The sequence below is a fragment of the Balaenoptera borealis genome (genome assembly GCF_965194805.1).
Source record: "Balaenoptera borealis genome assembly, chromosome: 3".
In the NCBI taxonomy this organism is placed as follows: Eukaryota; Metazoa; Chordata; class Mammalia; order Artiodactyla; family Balaenopteridae; genus Balaenoptera; species Balaenoptera borealis.
Window position 1 is genome coordinate 66,586,199 of NC_138866.1, and position 20,274 is coordinate 66,606,472.

General features: G+C 34.2%; 1 protein-coding gene across 9 annotated transcripts in view; it reads left to right on the plus strand.

The window, feature by feature from the left end:
* The window catches only part of HECTD1 (HECT domain E3 ubiquitin protein ligase 1), a 91,137-nt gene that overhangs the window by 42,000 nt on the left and 28,863 nt on the right, over nt 1-20,274 (plus strand). For all 9 annotated transcript variants that reach the window (XM_082383998.1, XM_082384002.1, XM_082383999.1 and 6 more), the window contains exons 11-20: nt 3,635-3,773; nt 3,963-4,133; nt 8,522-8,744; nt 9,262-9,525; nt 9,628-9,704; nt 13,631-13,765; nt 14,324-14,470; nt 15,562-15,656; nt 17,919-18,024; nt 19,707-19,841. In XM_082383998.1, the coding sequence (XP_082240124.1) occupies nt 3,635-3,773; nt 3,963-4,133; nt 8,522-8,744; nt 9,262-9,525; nt 9,628-9,704; nt 13,631-13,765; nt 14,324-14,470; nt 15,562-15,656; nt 17,919-18,024; nt 19,707-19,841 (1,492 nt within the window). The remainder of the gene's footprint in view (nt 1-3,634; nt 3,774-3,962; nt 4,134-8,521; nt 8,745-9,261; nt 9,526-9,627; nt 9,705-13,630; nt 13,766-14,323; nt 14,471-15,561; nt 15,657-17,918; nt 18,025-19,706; nt 19,842-20,274) is intronic.

Sequence of the window (20,274 nt, forward strand, 5' to 3'; positions counted from 1 at the left end):
TTGTTTATTTATTTTTTAAATCACAATTTGATTGAGAGGAAAGTAGACATGGTTGGATAAAGGGGGAATTGTTCTAGGATGAGAATATTAAATAATCTAAAGATATAAATTCTTCCAAAGTTAATTTATAGAACGCAGTTTGAAAGAAAATAACTATAGAATTTGCTTTAGAACTTGACAGATCTTAAAGTTCTTCTGGAAGAATAAATAGGTGAGATTATTAAAGAAAAATCTGAATAGTGGCTAGTGTAAACTTTCAGTAATTAAATCTTTATGATAACTAGCCCAAGAGTTTATAAATCATTGGAGTAGACTAGCCCTCCAAACAGAAACAATTGTGTTTAGAAATTGAATGTATTATAGTGGTAAATTATATAATATATTAATATTTTATAATATATTAATATAATATATTAAATGGTATTAGAATATTTGCTTTGTGGTTTGATTAAAAATCAGCTTAGTCCTTTACATTGTGTATTTAAATAAATTTTAAATTTATTTAAAATAAATAAAAAAAAATAAAACCTTCGGAAAACAAAAAGAAAATATTCTCGAAAGTTTATCAGAACTTGGTAGGAAGAATGACTTTTTTTTTTTTTTTTTTTTGAAGTATTTATTTATTTATTTATGGCTGTGTTGGGTCTTCGTTTCTGTGCGAGGGCTTTCTCCAGTTGTGGCAAGTGGGGGCCACTCTTCATCGCGGTGCACGGGCCTCTCACTGTCACGGCCTCTCTCGTTGCGAAGCACAGGCTCCAGACGCGCAGGCTCAGCAATTGTGGCTCACGGGCCCAGCCGCTCTGCGGCACGCGGGATCCTCCCAGACCAGGGCTCGAACCCGCGTCCCCTGCATTGGCAGGCAGACTCTCAACCACTGCGCCACCAGGGAAGCCCCAGGAAGAATGACTTTTAAAACTTGTTTGTGTTAGTCCTATCTGTCATTTAAAATATATTCTGTGTAAAAAAACAAAACTGCATATCAGCAACAGTATTACCCATAACCATGAAAGTGACAGAAATATAAACTTGTAATCCAGATAAATCTGCCAGCAAATTGGTATTTGTTAGCAAGTATGACCAAGGGATACTAACTTTATTATGCAGAGAACACATACAATTTTTTGGTCAAAGTATAAATGCCAATTTAAATCAATTAGCCAATGACATTATGGTACAGTGCTCAAGATGAAAAAGAAAACAACAGGGAAAAATGTATCCCCTTACTAGTAAAAACCAAAACATTTAAAAGTAAAATTTCATGTCCTTTTCACCCATTAGACATTTAAGAAACTTTTTTTTTTTTACAAAAGTAACAAAATTTTAGTGAATTAGTACATCCATATCTACTGATAATTTAAGCTGTTAACAGTCCTTTTGTCCCCTAGCTTTTTATTGAGGCATAACTGACATATAATATTGTAAGATTTTAAAAATGTACATCTTAGTGATTTGATATGTGTATACATTGTGAAAGGATTCCCCTCATTTAGTTAATCAGCATATCCATCACTTCACGTATTTTATCTTTGTGTATGTGTGTACATGTGTGTTTGAGAGAGAACATTTAGTCTTAGCAAATTTTAATTATACAATACAGTTTTATCAACTATAGTCACCATTTTTTATATTAAATGCTCAAACCTTATTCATCTTATAGCTGAAAGTTTGTACCCTTTTACCAACCTCTCCTTAATTCCCCCAGCCCCAGCCACTGGCAGCCACTTTTCTACTGTTTCTATAAGTTTGACTTTTCTTTTTTTTTTAGATTCTCATTTAAGTGGTATAAGGCAGTATTTGTCTTTCTCTGGCTTATTCACTTAGCATAATGCCCTTGAGGTCCATCCATGTTGTCACTTAACAGATTTTTTAAAAAATCAGTTTGCCGAGTATGGATTCAGTATTGATGCACATTCAGTACGTACGAAAATATTTAGACTCTTGGATCCAAGAATCCCTCTACTGAAGAAATAAAACTGTTCACCAAAAATAATGCTATTTATAATAGAAAAGCCAGTAAGCTGAATACTTATGATTTATATAATAGTGTTAAGCAGGAAAATTTTATGTTATGAATATTATGCATAGTGTACTGGTTAAGAGATGAGTTTGAGTTGAGGCTCTAATTTATTAGCCCTGTGACCTTAGTCGAATTACCTTTCTTTGTCTCATTTTTTTTCATCTGTAAAACTGAGCTAATAAAACCTACTTCATAGGGGATTTGGTGGGTGGATTAAATGAGGTGTAAAGTTTTTAAAATATATACAGGTGTTCCTGGCTCATTATGACTCAGCATGGTGGTGACAGATAGCCAGATAGGTAGACAACATATAAACATTCTTATGCTATTTTAATTGAAATAAATCATGATATAAAATTATTATTATACATAAATACTGATTTTGCAACCAAATATAAATTGCCATTAACAAACACTGGAAGGAACTAATCCTGTTAGGGCAGTTTGCCCTCCATCTGCCTACTATTTTCTCTAATGTACTTGTATTTGTAATAAAACACGTTTTAAAATGAAAGAATACATGAAATTCACCTAGAGAGAGTTATGAAATACATCAAGACCACATTCTGTAGGAATACAGCTGTCAGATACCTCTCTTGGATTTCAATAGTGATTTTTTGCCTCTCCATCCTTCCTGTGGAGAAGTCACCTCAAGGGCAATGATATCTACAGCTTGGTGCACAAACTATTGTTAGATGCTCAGAAAACATGTGTTAAAAGCATTATTGACTTTTATGTAATAGACCAGTGTATTATAATTTAAATGTGTGTGGATATTTGTGTATTTTATTTTAAAAGAACAAATCGCTTATAAAATTGAGGTTAGTTTGTGTGACATTATTGAGTATCTTCTATGTTCTAAGTAAAGCAGTGGATAATAGAAGGGAAAGGAGTCATGCCAAGTTGTTAACAATGGGAATATTTAAGGGCATGGGATTACTAGGATCTCATTTATATGACAATATCATTATAATGAACATGTCTTAAATTTGACAAAGGACAAAAATGCTTAATTTGAAATATGAGTTCCATATACACCATCAGGTGTTTTAAGTTAAGAGTTTTATATTTGGGGTTATAGATGCCATTTATTAGTAATTGTGTTACTTTTGATTTTCTAAAATTATCATGGCATGTTAGCAGTCATGCTGGTTAATATAAAATAGTACATGTAAGAAAATTACAAAAATAATTTGTTTTAATGAGCTCAATATATTAATAGTAGAAAAATGAAATTCCCTCAAAAAGTGAACATAAACCTAGTGCTAGTATTGTCTTAGTTTTTTGTATTCTTTTAAAGAAAATTTTTTTTATTGGAGTATAGTATAGTTGATTTACAATGTTGTGTTAGTTTCTGCTGTACAGCAAAGTGAGTCAGTTGTAGATACACATATCCAGTTTTTTAAATTCTGTTCCCATATAGGTCATTAAAGAGTATTGAATAGAATTCCCTGTGCTCTTCAGTAGGTTCTTATTAATTACATTCTTTTATTAAGTGTATATTTTAGCAGAGTATTTAAAACTTAAATTGGATATTTTGGTTTTCATTAGTGTTGCATTTTGTTTTATTTTAGCTTCTTACCATGGCTAACTAAAATTCTTTTTTTACTTTTCAAGGAAAGCAAGTCTTGCTCTGATTCGAAAAATGATTCATTTTTGCTCTGAAGCACTCTTGAAAGAAGTTTGTGATTCTGACGTTGGTCACAATTTGCCTACAGTACTAGTGGAAATCACTGCAACAGTTCTTGATCAAGAGGTCAGTTTATTATCTTTATTGAAACTCCTGTAGCTTTAATTCCCATTAGATAGTAGTCAGTAAAATAATTTAACTTGTGTCCTAATTTTATTAAATCATTTTGTCTGTACAAATGATTGCATTTGTCTACTCCACGCAGCTAAACTTATTTTTATCATTTTCCCTTAATTTCCTTTTTTTTCCCCCCAGGACGACGATGATGGCCACTTGCTGGCTTTGCAGATCATAAGGGACTTAGTAGATAAAGGTGGTGATATTTTTTTGGATCAGCTAGCCAGACTTGGTGTAATTAGCAAAGTGTCAACTTTGGCAGGTCCTTCCTCTGATGATGAGAATGAAGAGGAATCAAAACCAGAGAAAGTGAGTGGTCTTAATTGCAGTGGTATCTGTCAGGAATAGGGTTTCTTTTGAGGAAATGTAGTTCCAATTACCATGGGTTTTGACAAAATAATGGCAGTATGGAGTAGTATTATAATTTTTAAAAATTTGGTCACTTTTCTTTTAAAATATATCATTGGTAAAATTTAAAACTTGAAGAAAAGTTGCAAATAAAGAATATCAGAACATCCTCTATCCAAAATCACTAATTATTGACATTTTGCTCCATTTGCTTTATTACTTACAAAGACATACATGTGCACGCACATTTAAAATATATTATTTGAGGGAATTCCCTGGCGGTCCAGTGGTTGGGACTCCGAGCTTTCACTGCCAAGGGCCCGGGTTTGATCCCTGGTTGGGGAACTAAGATCCCATAAGCCGCGTGGCATGGCCAAAATAATAATAATAATGATAATAATAATAATAAAACATATTATTTGAGAGAAGCTGGATACATAGTGCCCCTTTCTATAAATTTATTTATTTATTTATTTTTTTGTTTTGGCCGCACCTCGTGGCATGCGGAACTTCCCTGAATAGGGATTGAACTCATGCCCTCTGCAGTGGAAGCATGGAGTCTTAACCACTGGATCGCCAGGGAAGTCAGTGCCCCTTTTTATACCTAAAATCTTCACCAAAAAACCAGGACATTGTCTTATATAATCCTAATGTAGTTATTAAAGTCAGGAAATTTAATATTTATAGAAAATGTTATCTAATCCAGAGACTGTATTCAAATTTGCCATTGCCCTAATAGCAATGCCCGCCTGCGGCCCACGCCACCCCCCCAGAATCCAGTCCAGGAGCACATTACATTTCGTTGTCATGTTGTTCCATTTCTCAGCCTTTCTTTTTCTTTCATAGCCTTGACATTTTTTTGAAGAGGACAGACCACTTAATTTGGACAGTGACCCTCACGTTGTGTTTGTGCCATGTTTCTTCATAATTAGATTCAGGTTGTGTGTTTTTAAGCAGAAAGACTATAGAGGTGATGTTATGGCCTTCTCATGTGTAAAATGTGCCTTTTTAGAGGCACGTGATGTCTGTTTGCGCTCTTGCTGTTGAAGTTAACTTGGATCGGTTGTGTTTGTCTCTACCAGGTTTCTCTATTGTAAAGATACTTTTTCCCTTTTGTAATTAATAAGTAATTTGTGGGGAGATAATTTGAGACTATGCAAATATGCTGTTTCTCTTTAAACTTTTATCCACTAGTTTCAGTACCTATCGATAATTCTTGCCTTAGATTGCATATTTAAAAATATGCCTTATTTGTCTCTACCAATTGCCAGCAATGATTTAGTCCTACCATTTAGTGAATGCTTCCTACATATTAGTGACTGAGTATTAATAGTTTTGAGAGAATGGTAGAGTATGGATTGTAATTGCAGAATCCTGAGTGGTTGAGTGTATATGTGTGTTTCCTAAATTACTGGAGATTTAACAAAAAACAAAACAAGAAGTGATATCTGGGTTCATCCCCCTGGAATTCTTTCATTCAAGAAATAGGTTACAGATCCCAGCGGTCTTTGTAGAAGTTAACAAGCAAACATTTATATGAAAATGATAGGAACCTAGAATAGCCAAAGCATCCTTGAAAATGAACAAAGTTGAAGGACATACACCAGCAGATTTCAAGTCTTATTATAAAGCTATAGTAAGCAAGAAAGTGTGGTAGTGGTGTAAAAATAGATTAATGACCCACACATATATGGTCAATTGTTCAAACAGTGCTAAGGTAATTCAGTCACAAAAGGATGGTCTCCTTAAAAAGGATGCTTGAACAAGTGGATAACAAATGCAGAAATATGAACTCTTACCCCTTTTAACAAAAAAAAAGAAATCATGAACTGAAATGGATGGGCTAAAACTGTAAGGCTTCTAGAGGAAAAAGAAGAAAATCTTAGTGACCTTGAGCTTGACAGAGATTTCTTAGATAGGACATTAAAAGATTATATTATAAAAGAACAAAAAAATTGTTTTCATTAAAATTAAACCTTTGTTCTTCACACTACATTTATTATTTTTTAATATATTTATTTATTTATTTGGCTGCATGGGGTCTTAGTTGCAGCACACGGGATCTTCATTGTAGCATGCAGGATCTTTTAGTTGCAGCATGCGAACTTTTCGTTGCGGCACGTGGGATCTAGTTCCCTGATCAGGGATCTAACCCGGGCCCACTGCATTGGCAGTGCAGTCTTAGCCACTGGACCACCAGGGAAGTCCCCAAAATACATTATCTGGAAATGAGAAGACAAGCCAGAAAATTCTTTGAGATTTTATTTGTCTGAAAATATCTCCTTCTTTTGTTTGTTTTTTTGGCTGCACTGCCTGGCTTGTGGGATCTTAGTTCCCTGACCATAGATTGAACCCCTACCCCCTGCAGTGGAAGCGTGAAGTCCTAACCAGTGGACTGATTTTGGCCTTCATTTTTTTTTTTCCTATTTTATAAATAAATAAATAAATAAATTTATCTATTTATGCCGTGTTGGGTCTTTGTTGCTGTGCGCGGGCTTTCTCTAGTTGCAGTGAGCGGCAGCTACTCTTTGTTGTGGTGCGCAGGCTTCTCATTGCAGTGGCTTCTCTTGTTGAGGAGCACGGGCTCTAGGCGCACAGGCTCAGTAGTTGTGGTGCACGGGCTTAGTTGCTCAGTGGCACGTGGGATGTTCCTGGACCAAGGATCGAACCCGTGTCCCCTGCACTGGCAGGTGGATTCTTAACCACCGCACCACCCGGGAAGTCCCTTGGCCTTCATTTTCAATGGACATTTTCAGTTCCTGCAGGGACTCTTGGCTGATCATTTTCCAGCGCTTGAAAAGATATTTCATTGTCACCTGATGTGCATAGTCTCTACTGAGACGTTTTCTTCCTCTGGCTGCTTTTAAGACTTTATAACTTGTTTTTAGCAATTTGACTTTGATGTGCTTAGCTGTTTGGTTTGTGTGTGTGCATGCACATGTGGGTTTTCTGCCCCTGCTCAGGATTATTTAATTTTTTTGGTCTGTGGGCTTACAGTTACATCACATTTGGAAAAATTTTGAACTGTTGGTATGATGATTTTCCACTCTGGCTGTTAGGAATGCAAATGTCTGACCACCTTGTGTGACCTCTGAATTGTTCACCTTACCATTTTCAAGTCATTCTTTGCTCTGCCTTATGGAACATCACCTGTACACAGATGGTCTGGTACTCAGTAGAGATGTCCTGGTGACCACTTTGCACATTTCTAGAGGCCTTTTGTGCTTGACTCCCTGATCCTGAACTCATCCACCACATATTCCATTTGCCTTAATCTCTTCAAACACGGATCTCCATTTCCTCAACTTTCACCGCTGGACTCTGTGTTCCCTCTTAAGACCTTAGCCAGAAACTCTGTCTGAGCCTAAGGGGCTTACCTTATTTGTTTCTGTTTTCTGGGAGATCATGCAGTCCTGCGTTGCTTGTTGTCCAGTATTTGAAAACACTTTTTCATGTATTTTGTCTGGTTTTTTTAGTTGTTGACAGTGGATAGGCAAGTCTTGATCCTTATTAATCTGTCATGGCCTGGAGCACAAGAACTTACGTTTAGGGAAATTTATAATCCGTATTTTACAATCTTACTTTACAATCTTATTTTAGTGTTATAAGCTAAGTACTACTTCAGGGAAGAAGCATGTAAAAGATACATTTAGAACAATTTTAAGTATGATAAGTCTTTATAAAGTCTAAAAGTACTTTACCCATACATGCATGCGTGCACACACATGCCAAGATCATATATGTTAATGATGAATATTCTTAATATTAAATGTTGTCAACAAAATAAAAATTTTTTGGATGCCGGGGTAGGCAAACAGTGTTTACAAGTTATTTTTCTTTTAAACACGCTATAGCTAATATTTTTATGATTATAGGAATAATCCAGTATATTTGATTCACTTGGCTAAGGGTGGGAACTTATAAATTATATTGTTAAAACACATTTCTGGTGATTCTTTTGCACCCTAGGTTTGGATACCATTGATCTAGTGTAAACATTCATTTTTTACAAAAAATCTGTTAGGCCCAGAGATATGGTGAGTTTATCAAGTCCTAGATAATTAGCTAATAGTGTGTAAACCTAATCCATTTGTCTTCTTTACCATTATACCTGGAAATGTTATAACTTAGGTTATTATGTGAATTTCTTAACTTTTTTTTAGGATGGACTTTTAAGATTATAGGTAATTAGTTGAATCAGAATATGTATTAAACTACAGGCAGCTGAATATTATATTCAGGATGTTTTAATTCTAAATTTGATTCATGGTCATGTTTTTATAAGTACTTATGAATATTTGGAATATAAGTTATTTCCCACGTTTCATTGAATAATTTTACACATTTAGGAAGATGAACCACAGGAAGATGCTAAAGAATTGCAGCAGGGTAAGCCATATCATTGGAGAGACTGGTCCATCATTAGGGGAAGGGACTGCTTATATATATGGAGTGATGCAGCAGCCTTGGAACTATCTAATGGCAGTAATGGATGGTTTAGATTTATCTTGGATGGAAAACTTGCCACCATGTATTCAAGTGGTAGTCCTGAAGGTGGATCGGATAGTTCAGGTAATATTTTGTTTCTGTTAAAATGTTTTACTAGTTTCTGTAATTTTGATAATTTGTTTTTCTGCTCATATTTTTGCTACCATTGTCATAGCAGTAGCACGTCCTTGATGATCTTATGGCCATTTCTTTAATATTAACAGAGAAAAATGATTGTACCATGAAAGCATTTCATACTTTTTTATTGTATGAGACAAGGAATAGCATTGTATCAATATCTACTTTTACTGTCTCCATCCTTTAGGTAAAGGTGCCTCTTGTCACGTAATGATGAATTGCACATGTGTAATGCTGTCTCAAATTATATCTTTTCCCAAAAGCCTTCTACTTTAAAAAATTATGGCTGCAGGATTGTTTTAATGCTTGAACCTAAATAATATCAAACCAGTGAGAGTATATCAAGGAACAAAACTTTAATGAAAGTTTTTTAATAAAATTGATATTTCAATAGGTAGTTTCATTAAAAAAATGGAATATTTGAAAGGAATGAAGTTTTAAAACAAACATTTTGTCTTTATAGAAAGCAGAAGTGAATTCTTAGAGAAGTTACAAAGAGCTCGAGGCCAGGTAAAGCCATCTACTTCAAGTCAACCTATACTCTCAGCACCAGGACCCACTAAACTTACTGTAGGGAACTGGTCACTAACATGTTTGAAAGAAGGAGAAATTGCTATTCATAACTCAGATGGCCAGCAAGCAACGATATTGAAAGAAGATTTACCTGGTTTTGTGTTTGAATCTAATAGAGGAACCAAGCATTCATTTACTGCAGAAACTTCTCTGGGTAAGTATGTAGGTATGTCAGTTTAACAGATAAGAATAAATGAATATGTTAAATTGCAATAAAATATGTTCTGTGAAAAAAATACCTTTTTTTTTTTTGAAGGTTCAGAATTCGTGACTGGCTGGACTGGCAAAAGAGGCAGAAAACTAAAATCTAAGTTAGAAAAAACTAAGCAAAAGGTATTATTTATGGGATTTGCTTTGTTTTTTGTCTTTTAAATTGATGTAGCAAGGTTTCAGGGGTAGATTGTAGGCATTTAAAAAATTGAGCCATGTAACATAAGCTACCCTAATCTAATGTATTTTTAGTTTTCCTTTTTCTGTGCTCATTATCTTATTTTCCACAATATGTATACATTTACTTGTAGTTTTTATACATACACTAAACACCAACATTAAAATAGAAACAAAATTGAGATGAAGTATAAAATTTAAATTATTTTAAAATTATTTGAGTTATCAATGTCACAGAAACTTTAAACTCATGCTTTAATGATGATTAATGATAGTAGTATTTTTAGTGATGTAGTGAGATTGAAAATGCATTATTATAATTTAGTCTTGATTTAATACTTTGTGATGAATCAATTTGAATTCCTGGTTCTAGATTCAGATAATTTGATACTTAGTTTAATGGCCATCTCAGATGAAATCACTGTTTCAAAAAGATACAGGAGCAAATATGTTACTGACTCCAGGAGCAAATATGTTATTGACTCATATTACTAATTTTTAAATTCTATCCATTTATTATGCATTGGTTTTTTCAAAAATAAAGCCATTATATTTCTTTCTTTCTTTTTTTTTTTTTAAATTGGGGTATAGTTGTTTTACAATGTTATGTTAGTTTCTACTGTACAGTGAAGCGAAGCAGAGTTCCCTGTGCTATACAGCAGTTTCTTATTAGTTATGTTTTATACATATTAGTGTATATATATCAGTCCCAATCTCCCAGTTCATCCTACCCCACCCCACCCCGCTTTCCCCCTCCTTGGTGTCCATACGTTTGTTTTCTACATCCATGTCTCTATATTATATTTCTTTCTTTAAAAAATATTTATTTGTTTATTCATTCATTCATCCATTCATTCGGCTGTGCCGGGTCTTAGTTGTGGCACTCGGGATCTTCATTGCTGTATGCGGGTTCTTGGTTGTGGCATGCTGGATCTTCAGTTGCAGCATGCAGGATCCTCAGTTGCAGCATGTGGGCTCTTTAGATGACGCATGTGAACTCTTAGTTGTGGCAAACGAACTGTTAGTTGTGGCAGGCGAACTCTTAGTCGCAGCATGCGAACTCTTAGTCGCAGCATGTGGGATCTAATTCCCTGACCAGGGTTCGAACCCGGGCCCCCTGCATTGGGAGGGCAGAGTGTTAACCACTGGACCACCAGGGAAGTCCCAAGCCATTATATTTCCATCTTTATTATATCAATTGTTCTTGAATTTTTTAATTTTTGAAAGAAAATAAAATCTTATAGTTAGATTCAGTATCTTCTGATGACACATTTTAATTTTACCTATAATAATGATATAGTTTTTTCATATAGTATGTGAAGAATGCTTTTGGGTGATTGGGATGGGGGGTACTTGTGTGGCTTTGGCCATAGGAATAGTCATAAGGGGTTTTATTTGGAGCACTATATTATATAATATATATATTCATTCATGTCTTCATTTCCAGTTGTAAATTTGCTAGGCTATCCCAGAGATATTCCACATTTCCACATGCTAGACCTGGGAAAGAAAATTGCTTGCTTGCTTGCTTGCTTTCTCTTGCTCCCTCTCTCTCTCTTGCTTTCTTTAATTTATAAATATATATTGGGCTTCCCTGGTGGCGCAGTGGTTGAGAATCTGCCTGCCAATGCAGGGGACATGGGTTCGAGCCCTGGTCTGGGAAGATCCCACATGCCGCGGAGCAACTAGGCCCGTGAGCCACAACTACTGAGCCTGCGCGTCTGGAGCTTGTGCTCCGCAACAAGAGAGGCCGTGATAGTAAGAGGCCCGCGCACCACGATGAAGAGTGGCCCCCACTTGCCGCAACTGGAGAAAGCCCTTGCACAGAAACAAAGTGCCACAACTGGAGAAAGCCCTTGCACAGAAACAAAGACCCAACACAGCCAAAAATAAATAAATAAAAAATATATATTACCTCTATAGCTATATATTATTCCATGATTGCTTCTGTGTTTTTCAAAAAAGAGTGTGAAGCCAGAGGTTTTTTTTCCAATTCAGGATATCTTAAGGGCATTTGAGGAAGAAATATCTCAATTGAAGGTAGCCATTAGATGGTAAAAGGAATTTGAACTAAATACAGTTTTCATTTTCATGATAGTTGTGTTCTATAAAATTGCCATGAATACTGAACCATTGCTTCTTGGAGAAATACAGGTTTAGGTTCCTGTGAGGCTCTGGTCACATTTTTTTTTTTTTTTTTTAAATAAATTTATTTATTTATTTATTTATTTTTGGCTGTGTTGGGTCTTCATTTCTGTGCGAGGGCTTTCTCCAGTTGCGGCGAGCGGGGGCCACTCTTCATCGCGGTGCGCGGGCCTCTCATTATCGCAGTCTGTCTTGTTGCGGAGCACAGGCTCCAGACGCGCAGGCTCAGTAGTTGCGGCTCACGGGCCTAGTTGCTCCGCGGCATGTGGGATCTTCCCAGACCAGGGCTCGAACCCGTGTCCCCTGCATTGGCAGGCAGATTCTTAACCACTGCGCCACCAGGGAAGCCCTCTGGTCACATTTTTAAAGTTTTTGCTGCACTGTGCTTGCCGAAAAATGACTGTGAAAAGTGCTGCAAGTATTGATTTGTGGATTACAAATGAATTTTAGTGACTAGTTGATTTCACAAATATTAAATTCTCAAATAATGAGGCTCAGCTGTAATTCTTTATAAAGCTACCGGTCAGCTTTCTCAGGAGTTTTTTGGAATAACTGATGTTGTATTAACCAACAAATCTAGATTAACTCACAGGGAACTGAACTTTTACAGTACAAAAGAAAAGTAAATCAAGGAGGATATAGTCTCAGTCCTGTAGTTTCATTTCCTTAAAAAAAATTTGATTATTGATTCAGATCCTTGAAATCAGTAGTAAATCAGAGATCATGTGGCTATTCTTTTGCGTATGAAAGCAGTATATATCAACATATAGTAATTTTAGGTAAAAATAATTTTAACTATTAGTTTTAACCTGTTTTTATTTCTTAATATTGTTTATAAAGGAATAGTTTCTTCAGTGTTGTCTGATATCTAGAACTTGCTTATCTTTTAATTCTGAAAGGCACACTAAAATAGAATGGGATGGTACTATTAATTCATTTAGGGAATGAAATTTTCTCTGTTACATTAGAGCTATGCTTGTGATTTAAATGAAATCACATAAATCTTAAATTTACATTATTTAAGCATATATTTTAAAGAATGTTACGTACTAAATTTCATCAGACCCAAGCCATGGACATGTGTGGGTTGCTCTCTCAAATAACATTAATTGAACTTAAATGAGAGGTAATTAGTGCCCAAACTGATAATACAGTCATTCTTTCTCTTGATGAAATGTATAAATACGTGAGCATCCTATATACTTTGTGTGAATAATATAAATAGAAAAAAGACATAATAAAGTACCCCCCAGACTGTTAAAAGGTTCAACTTCAGTTGATGGAATTATAAATGGCTTAATTTTCTTTATTTCTTTCTTTTTCCTTCTTTTTTCTTTCTTTCTTTCTGTCTTTTTTTTTTTTTTGCTTATTTGTATTTTCTAATTGGTTCACCATAAAACAGGTTACTTTTATTAAAAAGAGCAAAGTTACCTTTTTATAGGTTTAATTTGATTTAAATGAAATAAGCTCCTATTTGGTATATGAATACAAAGTTTAAAAATTAAAATTATAAGTTATTTGATTTGACATTGCTAAAATCTGCTAGAGTAGTTTTTCAACCATGCGAACTTCTTGATGTATATGAATAGAAGTAGTAACATTTTTTGGAACTTGATACTGGCACAAACATCTTAATTCTAAAGGTTGCATGTATATATTTAAAAGCAAGATTTGGTAAAATTATTAATTATAATAAAAATTCACATTTACTATTTTTATTTTGGTAGGTACGAACCATGGCTCGAGATTTATATGATGACCACTTTAAAGCTGTTGAAAGCATGCCTCGTGGAGTAGTGGTAACACTCAGAAACATAGCAACTCAGTTAGAGTCATCTTGGGAACTTCATACAAATAGACAAGTACGTTAGCCTCTAGATTTTATGACACACAGTGATCTTGGTTTAGTTTTTTCCCTTTATCCTTTATATTCTGGGTATTGATTAGGGGTCAGCAAATTATCACCCATGGGCTAAATTTTGTATGGTTTTGTGAGATAAGAAGGGTTTTTACATTTCTAAATGGTTGAACACAAATCAAAAGTAAGAATAATATTTCATGATACCTGAAAATTATATGCATGTGTAAAGTCAGTGTCCATAGTAGTGTTATTGCTCACAGCCATGCTCATTTATTTACATACTGTCCGTGACTGCTTTAGTGGCTACAATGGCAGACTTAAACAGGTGTGACCAAGATGTGTGATGTGGCCTGTGAAGCCTAAAATATTTACAGTCGGCCCTTTACAAAAGAGTTTACCAGGCCTGGTAGAGATAATTTGCATTAATAATTTGAATTTCTTAATCTAATTTAGTATCTAATTTATTTTCATGGTAATTGATGCTCTGATAAATTAAGTATGTTAAGACCTGTTTGTTTTTTCGATTGTCTTCAATTAAAAAAATTTTTGTTTCTTTTAGTGTATTGAGAGTGAGAACACTTGGAGAGATTTAATGAAGACAGCTTTAGAAAATCTAATTGTACTTTTGAAGGATGAAAACACAATTTCACCATATGAAATGTGCAGTAGTGGCTTGGTGCAAGCGCTTCTTACTGTTTTAAATAATGTAAGTTTATGAAGTAGTACAGAATGAGGTATATAGTTAAAAAAAATATTTTTAACTACACTTTGACAGAGTGAGATTTACTTTGTTTTTGTCAAGATGTATTAAAAACTGAGTAGTAAATGTTAACATTTATAATTTTTCCAGCCTTTCAAGTTTTATCATTAGTTTGAGCCAGTTGAATTAAATAATTGAGTTTATTTAGATTGTTTTGGTTACCTGATTATAATTTGTTCAAGATTTGTTTGAACAAAACACTTGCTTGTAGTAGCCTAAGATTTAACATTATTCACTGCTGTGATTTCCTCGTAACTTAACATAAAATGGAGTTAGTCTATAGGCCTTTTTAAATACCTAAAATATTTGCATAAAATTAATTTATGAGCATTGGCAATTTAGGAAGTTTATGTGAATATTTGACAAGTATTTGCTAATAACCTTATATTTCTCTTCAATTTAGTCTGCATTACTATCTCTTTATTGTGATAAAATTTTTTCCTTTATTTTAATGAAAGGTGCGTATATATGTACACCCACACACACACTTACATTTAATGAATTCTAACAGAATAAATTATAAAAAGTGAAGGTTTTCTCCCCATTTTAGTTCTATTTGCCATTTTAATTTCTTGATCTTAATCATTGTACTTTAACTGCAGTCTAGTGTTTCCTTCATTATTTTTACCATTTGCATTTATTCTCATTTATTAAAATTATATTGATATAGCATCACTTTATATCACTTAGTAGTATCTATGAAATGATTGTTTTGATATACCAGTCATATTTTTTCTAATATTAATTAATGTAAATAGTACTGTTAAAATGCAAAATGTTCATAAATAATCTGAAATTACCTTGCATACCACTACAGTTTGAGAAAAGGAGAATAATTGCCACTCCATTATAACACTGAAGATATTAGCCATGATCTACTAGTCATATAATGAAAAGAATTTTAATTGAAAGAAAATAATGATTTCACTTATATTGTATTGATAATTTTGTAATATATTTATATTCATCTTGCAGAATGTGTTTTGATAAATTTCAGTAACAGCCTTAAAACTTTGTTTTTCCTTTTTTTTTTTTAGAGCATGGATTTAGATATGAAGCAAGATTGTAGTCAGCTGGTAGAAAGAATAAATGTTTTTAAAACAGCCTTTAGTGAAAATGAAGATGATGAAAGGTAAATCCCCAAATTTCTTTTAATTTGATGTTTGCAGTGTTTGCAAGTTGATAGCTTTCCTTTAAAATAGAGCCTAGTAGTATAGTGTTTATACACAAAGTAGGAACTTTTTTTTTTTTTTTTTTAAGATATCATGGTGTCACTACGCATTCTTATTTATTTACTTATGGCTGTGTTGGGTCTTCGTTTCTGTGCGAGGGCCTTCTCCAGTTGCGGCAAGTGGGGGCTACTCTTCATCATGGTGCACGGGCCTCTCATCATCGCGGCCTCTCTTGTTGCGGAGCACAGGCTCCAGACGCGCAGGCTCAGTAATTGTGGCTCACGGGCCTAGTTGCTCCGCGGCATGTGGGATCTTCCCAGACCAGGGCTCGAACCCATGTCCCCTGCATTGGCAGGCAGATTCTCAATCACTGTGCCACCAGGGAAGCCCGGAACTTTTTTATTCAGTACAAAAGTAGCTTATATTATAAACAGATAAAAAAGGAAAGATTTTTAAAGTATTTTTTAATCTAATGGAATAAAAGGAAGATTACATGTCTGCTGTGAATGCAACTGACCACTTATTTTATTTTATTTATTTATTTATTTTAATTTTTTACTTTTGTTTTAATTTATTTTATTTTTGGCTGCGTTGGGTCTTCGGTGCTGCACGCGGGCTTTCTCCAGTTGCGGCGAGTGGGGGCTACTCTTCATTGCAGTGCGCTGGCTTCTCATTGCGGTGGCTTCTCTTGTTGCGAAGCACGGGTTCTAGGTGTGCGGGCTTCCGTAATTGTGGCACGCGGGCTCAGTAGTTGTGGTTCACAGGCTCTAGAGCGCAGGCTCAGTAGTTGTGGCACACGGGCTTAGTTGCTCCGCAGCATGTGGGATCTTCCCGGACCAGGGCTCGAACCCGTGTCCCCTGCATTGGCAGGTGGATTCTTAACCACTGCGCCACCAGGGAAGCCCTGACCACTTATTTTAAATTAGATAATCTTTAAGATACAACTGGAAATTTGAACACTGATTAAATATTTGTTGATATTAAGTAGTAATTGTTCATTACCTTTTAGGTGTAGCAATGATATGATTTTATTTTTTAAGAATTCTTTTGTAGGGGTACATACCCAGAGTATTTCTGGGTGAAATGATATGTTATTTGGCATTTTCTTTTTTTTAAAATTTATTTATTTATTTATTTGGCCGTGTTGGGTCTTTGTTGCTGCCCCTGGGCTTTCTGTAGTTGCAGTGAGCGGGGGCTACTCTTCGTTGTGGTGCACGGGCTTCTCATTGCAGTGGCTTCTCTTGTTGCGGAGCATGGGCTCTAGGTGCATGGGCTTCAGTAGTTGTGGCTCGTGGGCTCTAGAGCACAGGCTCAGTAAATGTGGAGCATAGGCTTAGTTGCTCCGCAGCATGTGGGATCTTCCGGGACCAGGACTTGAACCCGTGCCCCCTGCGTTGGCAGGCAGATTCTTAACCACTGCACCACCAGGGAAGTCCCCTGGCATTTTCTTTGAAATATATAGGAAGGAGAGAAATGGGTGGGGATACAGATAGAAATCAATTGGCTGTTAGTAGGTAATTGTTGAAGCTGGGTCATGAGTTGATGAAGGTGCATTTTACTATTTTATTGCTTTTGAATGTGATTGAATTTTTAAAATAATAAACGAAATTCAATTAATTCCATTAATTTTAAATACCATTTTAAATGAGTGCATATTACATATATGGATGTATAATAATTTATTGAAACAGTCTATTAAACATATTGGCTGTTTGCAAATTATTACTAATACTAAAATTTAAGTGTCTTGGTGGAAACATCTTTTTACATAAATTCCTTTAAATTGTATTACTGAGTTATTGATGATGTTTTAAAGGTTTTTGATGTAAATTGTCATGTTGTTTTCCAGAAATATTATACCAGTGTTGCCTTGCCAACAGTACTGTCATTTTCAAAACTCTGCTGCTTTATATATTCTTTTATATGTATCAAATATTATATAATAAAATAGTTTAAACTTTAAAAAATAAATTACATGTTAAATTATACATTACTTTGAATGCAGTTGATGAACATTTCATAAGAAAAATGAAATATTAAGTGAAGAAACTGAGTTATAAGATTATTTTTGCTTACTCATATGTAGTCTAATACAAAATTAAACTTCTCTTTGCATTAATAAAGAAAGTAGGGGGTCTGTATGAGGTTGGTTATTACAGTTTCTTTATGAACTTTAGCATGAACTTATATAAAAGCTCTTAACAATTATTTTTCTTTCCTAGTCGACCAGCTGTTGCATTAATCCGAAAGTTAATAGCTGTACTAGAATCTATTGAACGTCTACCTCTCCATTTGTATGATACACCAGGATCCACTTATAACCTCCAGGTAACCATGGAAGATGCAGTTGCTATTATTGCTGAATGCATTTAGGAGCAGGCTTAGACAGTTTTCTTTAAAAAAACAAAACCAAAAAACTTTTATATTTTATTAAAAAACGATTGTGCTTAATCATTGAAGACTTTAACCTTTAATGACATTTGATTGTTCTTTTTAATGACTCTTGAATGTATTGGTATTTTAATGTTTATTTTAGGTTTTAAATCATATTTGGTAGGTCATATTTGGCGAAAGACACTTTATCAGTGGGAAAGCAGAAAAGAGAGTCCTTCTGTTCTAGAATTATGAGTTAAGTCCCTTCGTCTCTGTATCTCAACATATGAGAAAATGTGAAAATATTTTAGGCACGGTTTTTTTTTCTTGCTTTCTGTATGTCATTGTTTAGAACCAGATGGCCTTCCTTAGCTATTTCTATTAATTTTTGAAATCTGTCATTATCACATGGTTTTATAAAAAACCTGTTTTCTTCCTGAATGTCACTTGGTTGACATTCTTATTAATTCATTAAATTATTCTTTTGTTAGCAGCTAGTATCCAGATATTAACAGACAAAACAAATAATTCTTACTGCTAATATTCCAAACCAGATCTTTATCACATCTTCTGTAGGTTACTTCAGTATTTTCTAGCATGTTCTTTGGCCTTGAATCTTGCCTTTATTTGATCTATCCTGCATTTATTCCACTGTATCAAATAGTTTCTTTTAAATATGACCTTTAATAAGTGACTAAAACTATTTGCAATAACAGTGCCTACTCAAGGCAAGAAACTTACCATACCTCCAAGAACCCAGTAGTGTTACCAAAGCCAACTAGACTCCCAGACTAGAAAGCTTGTTCATAGAGTTACAGTATGATTAGTATATCTGATATGATGTATATATTAAACAAGATGTAGAGGTCTACTTTGTGCTTTACTTCAGACAGAATAATATAGAGGAACAAGGGGATTTTTTGGTCTATCCTTTTAAAGGTTTTATCCTTGATAGATGAATGAGGTAGAAATAGGTCTCAAAGACTGGAAATTGCCCTGCTTATACTTTTACAGTCCTAGGAGCACCAACATCTTTTATTATATGTATCTCATTTTAGGAGACTGTGCAAGATACAAAGATAGGAAGGCTGGGAATGTGCCCCCTGGTAATTTTGCAGTCTGAAATGCTTTCCAAATGTACATGTAAATATTTAATTATGTGTCTGTAGGAATTAGTTAAGATTTATACAGAAATGAAGCACATACTTGTTTTATTTACTAAAGCATATTGGATTGGAAGCTGTCTTGTATTTTTTTAAGTTTATTAGCCATAGATTATTTAATATATTCTAGCTTTAAAAGCATAAGTTAATTAGCTACTTTTTATAACTTACTTGGAAAATTGCAAGTTATCAGTTAGGGGTTGTAATATTTCTGTTAAGTGTTTTATAATTTATTTAAACCATGTATGTTTGAAGTTGTTTAGAAATTCTAAGTAAACTTTGTTTCTTTCTTGAAAATATTATTCAGTGGACCTCTTTAAAAAAAAAGACATTTAATAGAAAACAGACATTGATCCTTCCTTTATGGTTATACTTTATAAATCTCAATTGCTGTGTTATGTAACATTTTTCATTTTCAAACTTCTAAGAAAAAAGCAGAATATTTTCTGAAGCATTTTGACCATTTCTGTGTAGATACTTACAAGAAGATTAAGATTTCGGTTGGAACGTGCACCTGGTGAAACTGCATTGATAGACAGGACCGGCAGGATGTTGAAGATGGAACCCTTAGCTACAGTTGAATCTCTAGAACAGTATCTCTTAAAAATGGTGAGTTTCTGGCAAGGGCATGGTGAAATAAGCATTCTTTGCTGTGGTTTAGGCCTTTAGAAAAGTGGTTTGAGAAGTATTTTTCCAGAGTTACAGTAATAGAGTTTGACCTAGTAATTCCATTTTAGAAAATAATCTTTATACACTCTAAATGGTTTCTTCATAAAGATGTCTATTATAGTTATTTGTAATACTCAAATAGTGAACAAAACCTTAATGCTAATCAATAAAGGAATATCGAGTTGGTAATTACTTCCATTAATTTGAATATTATATAGCTATCATAATATATACAGACTGATAAGAGAAAAATGTTTTTGTAAAGTTTGATCAAGACTTTGTTTTATTCTATCTGTTGAAATAATAAACTAAAGAAATACTCTCTGATATTAATAGTGGGGTGCTATGATTATGGAATTTTCTGGGGTTTTTT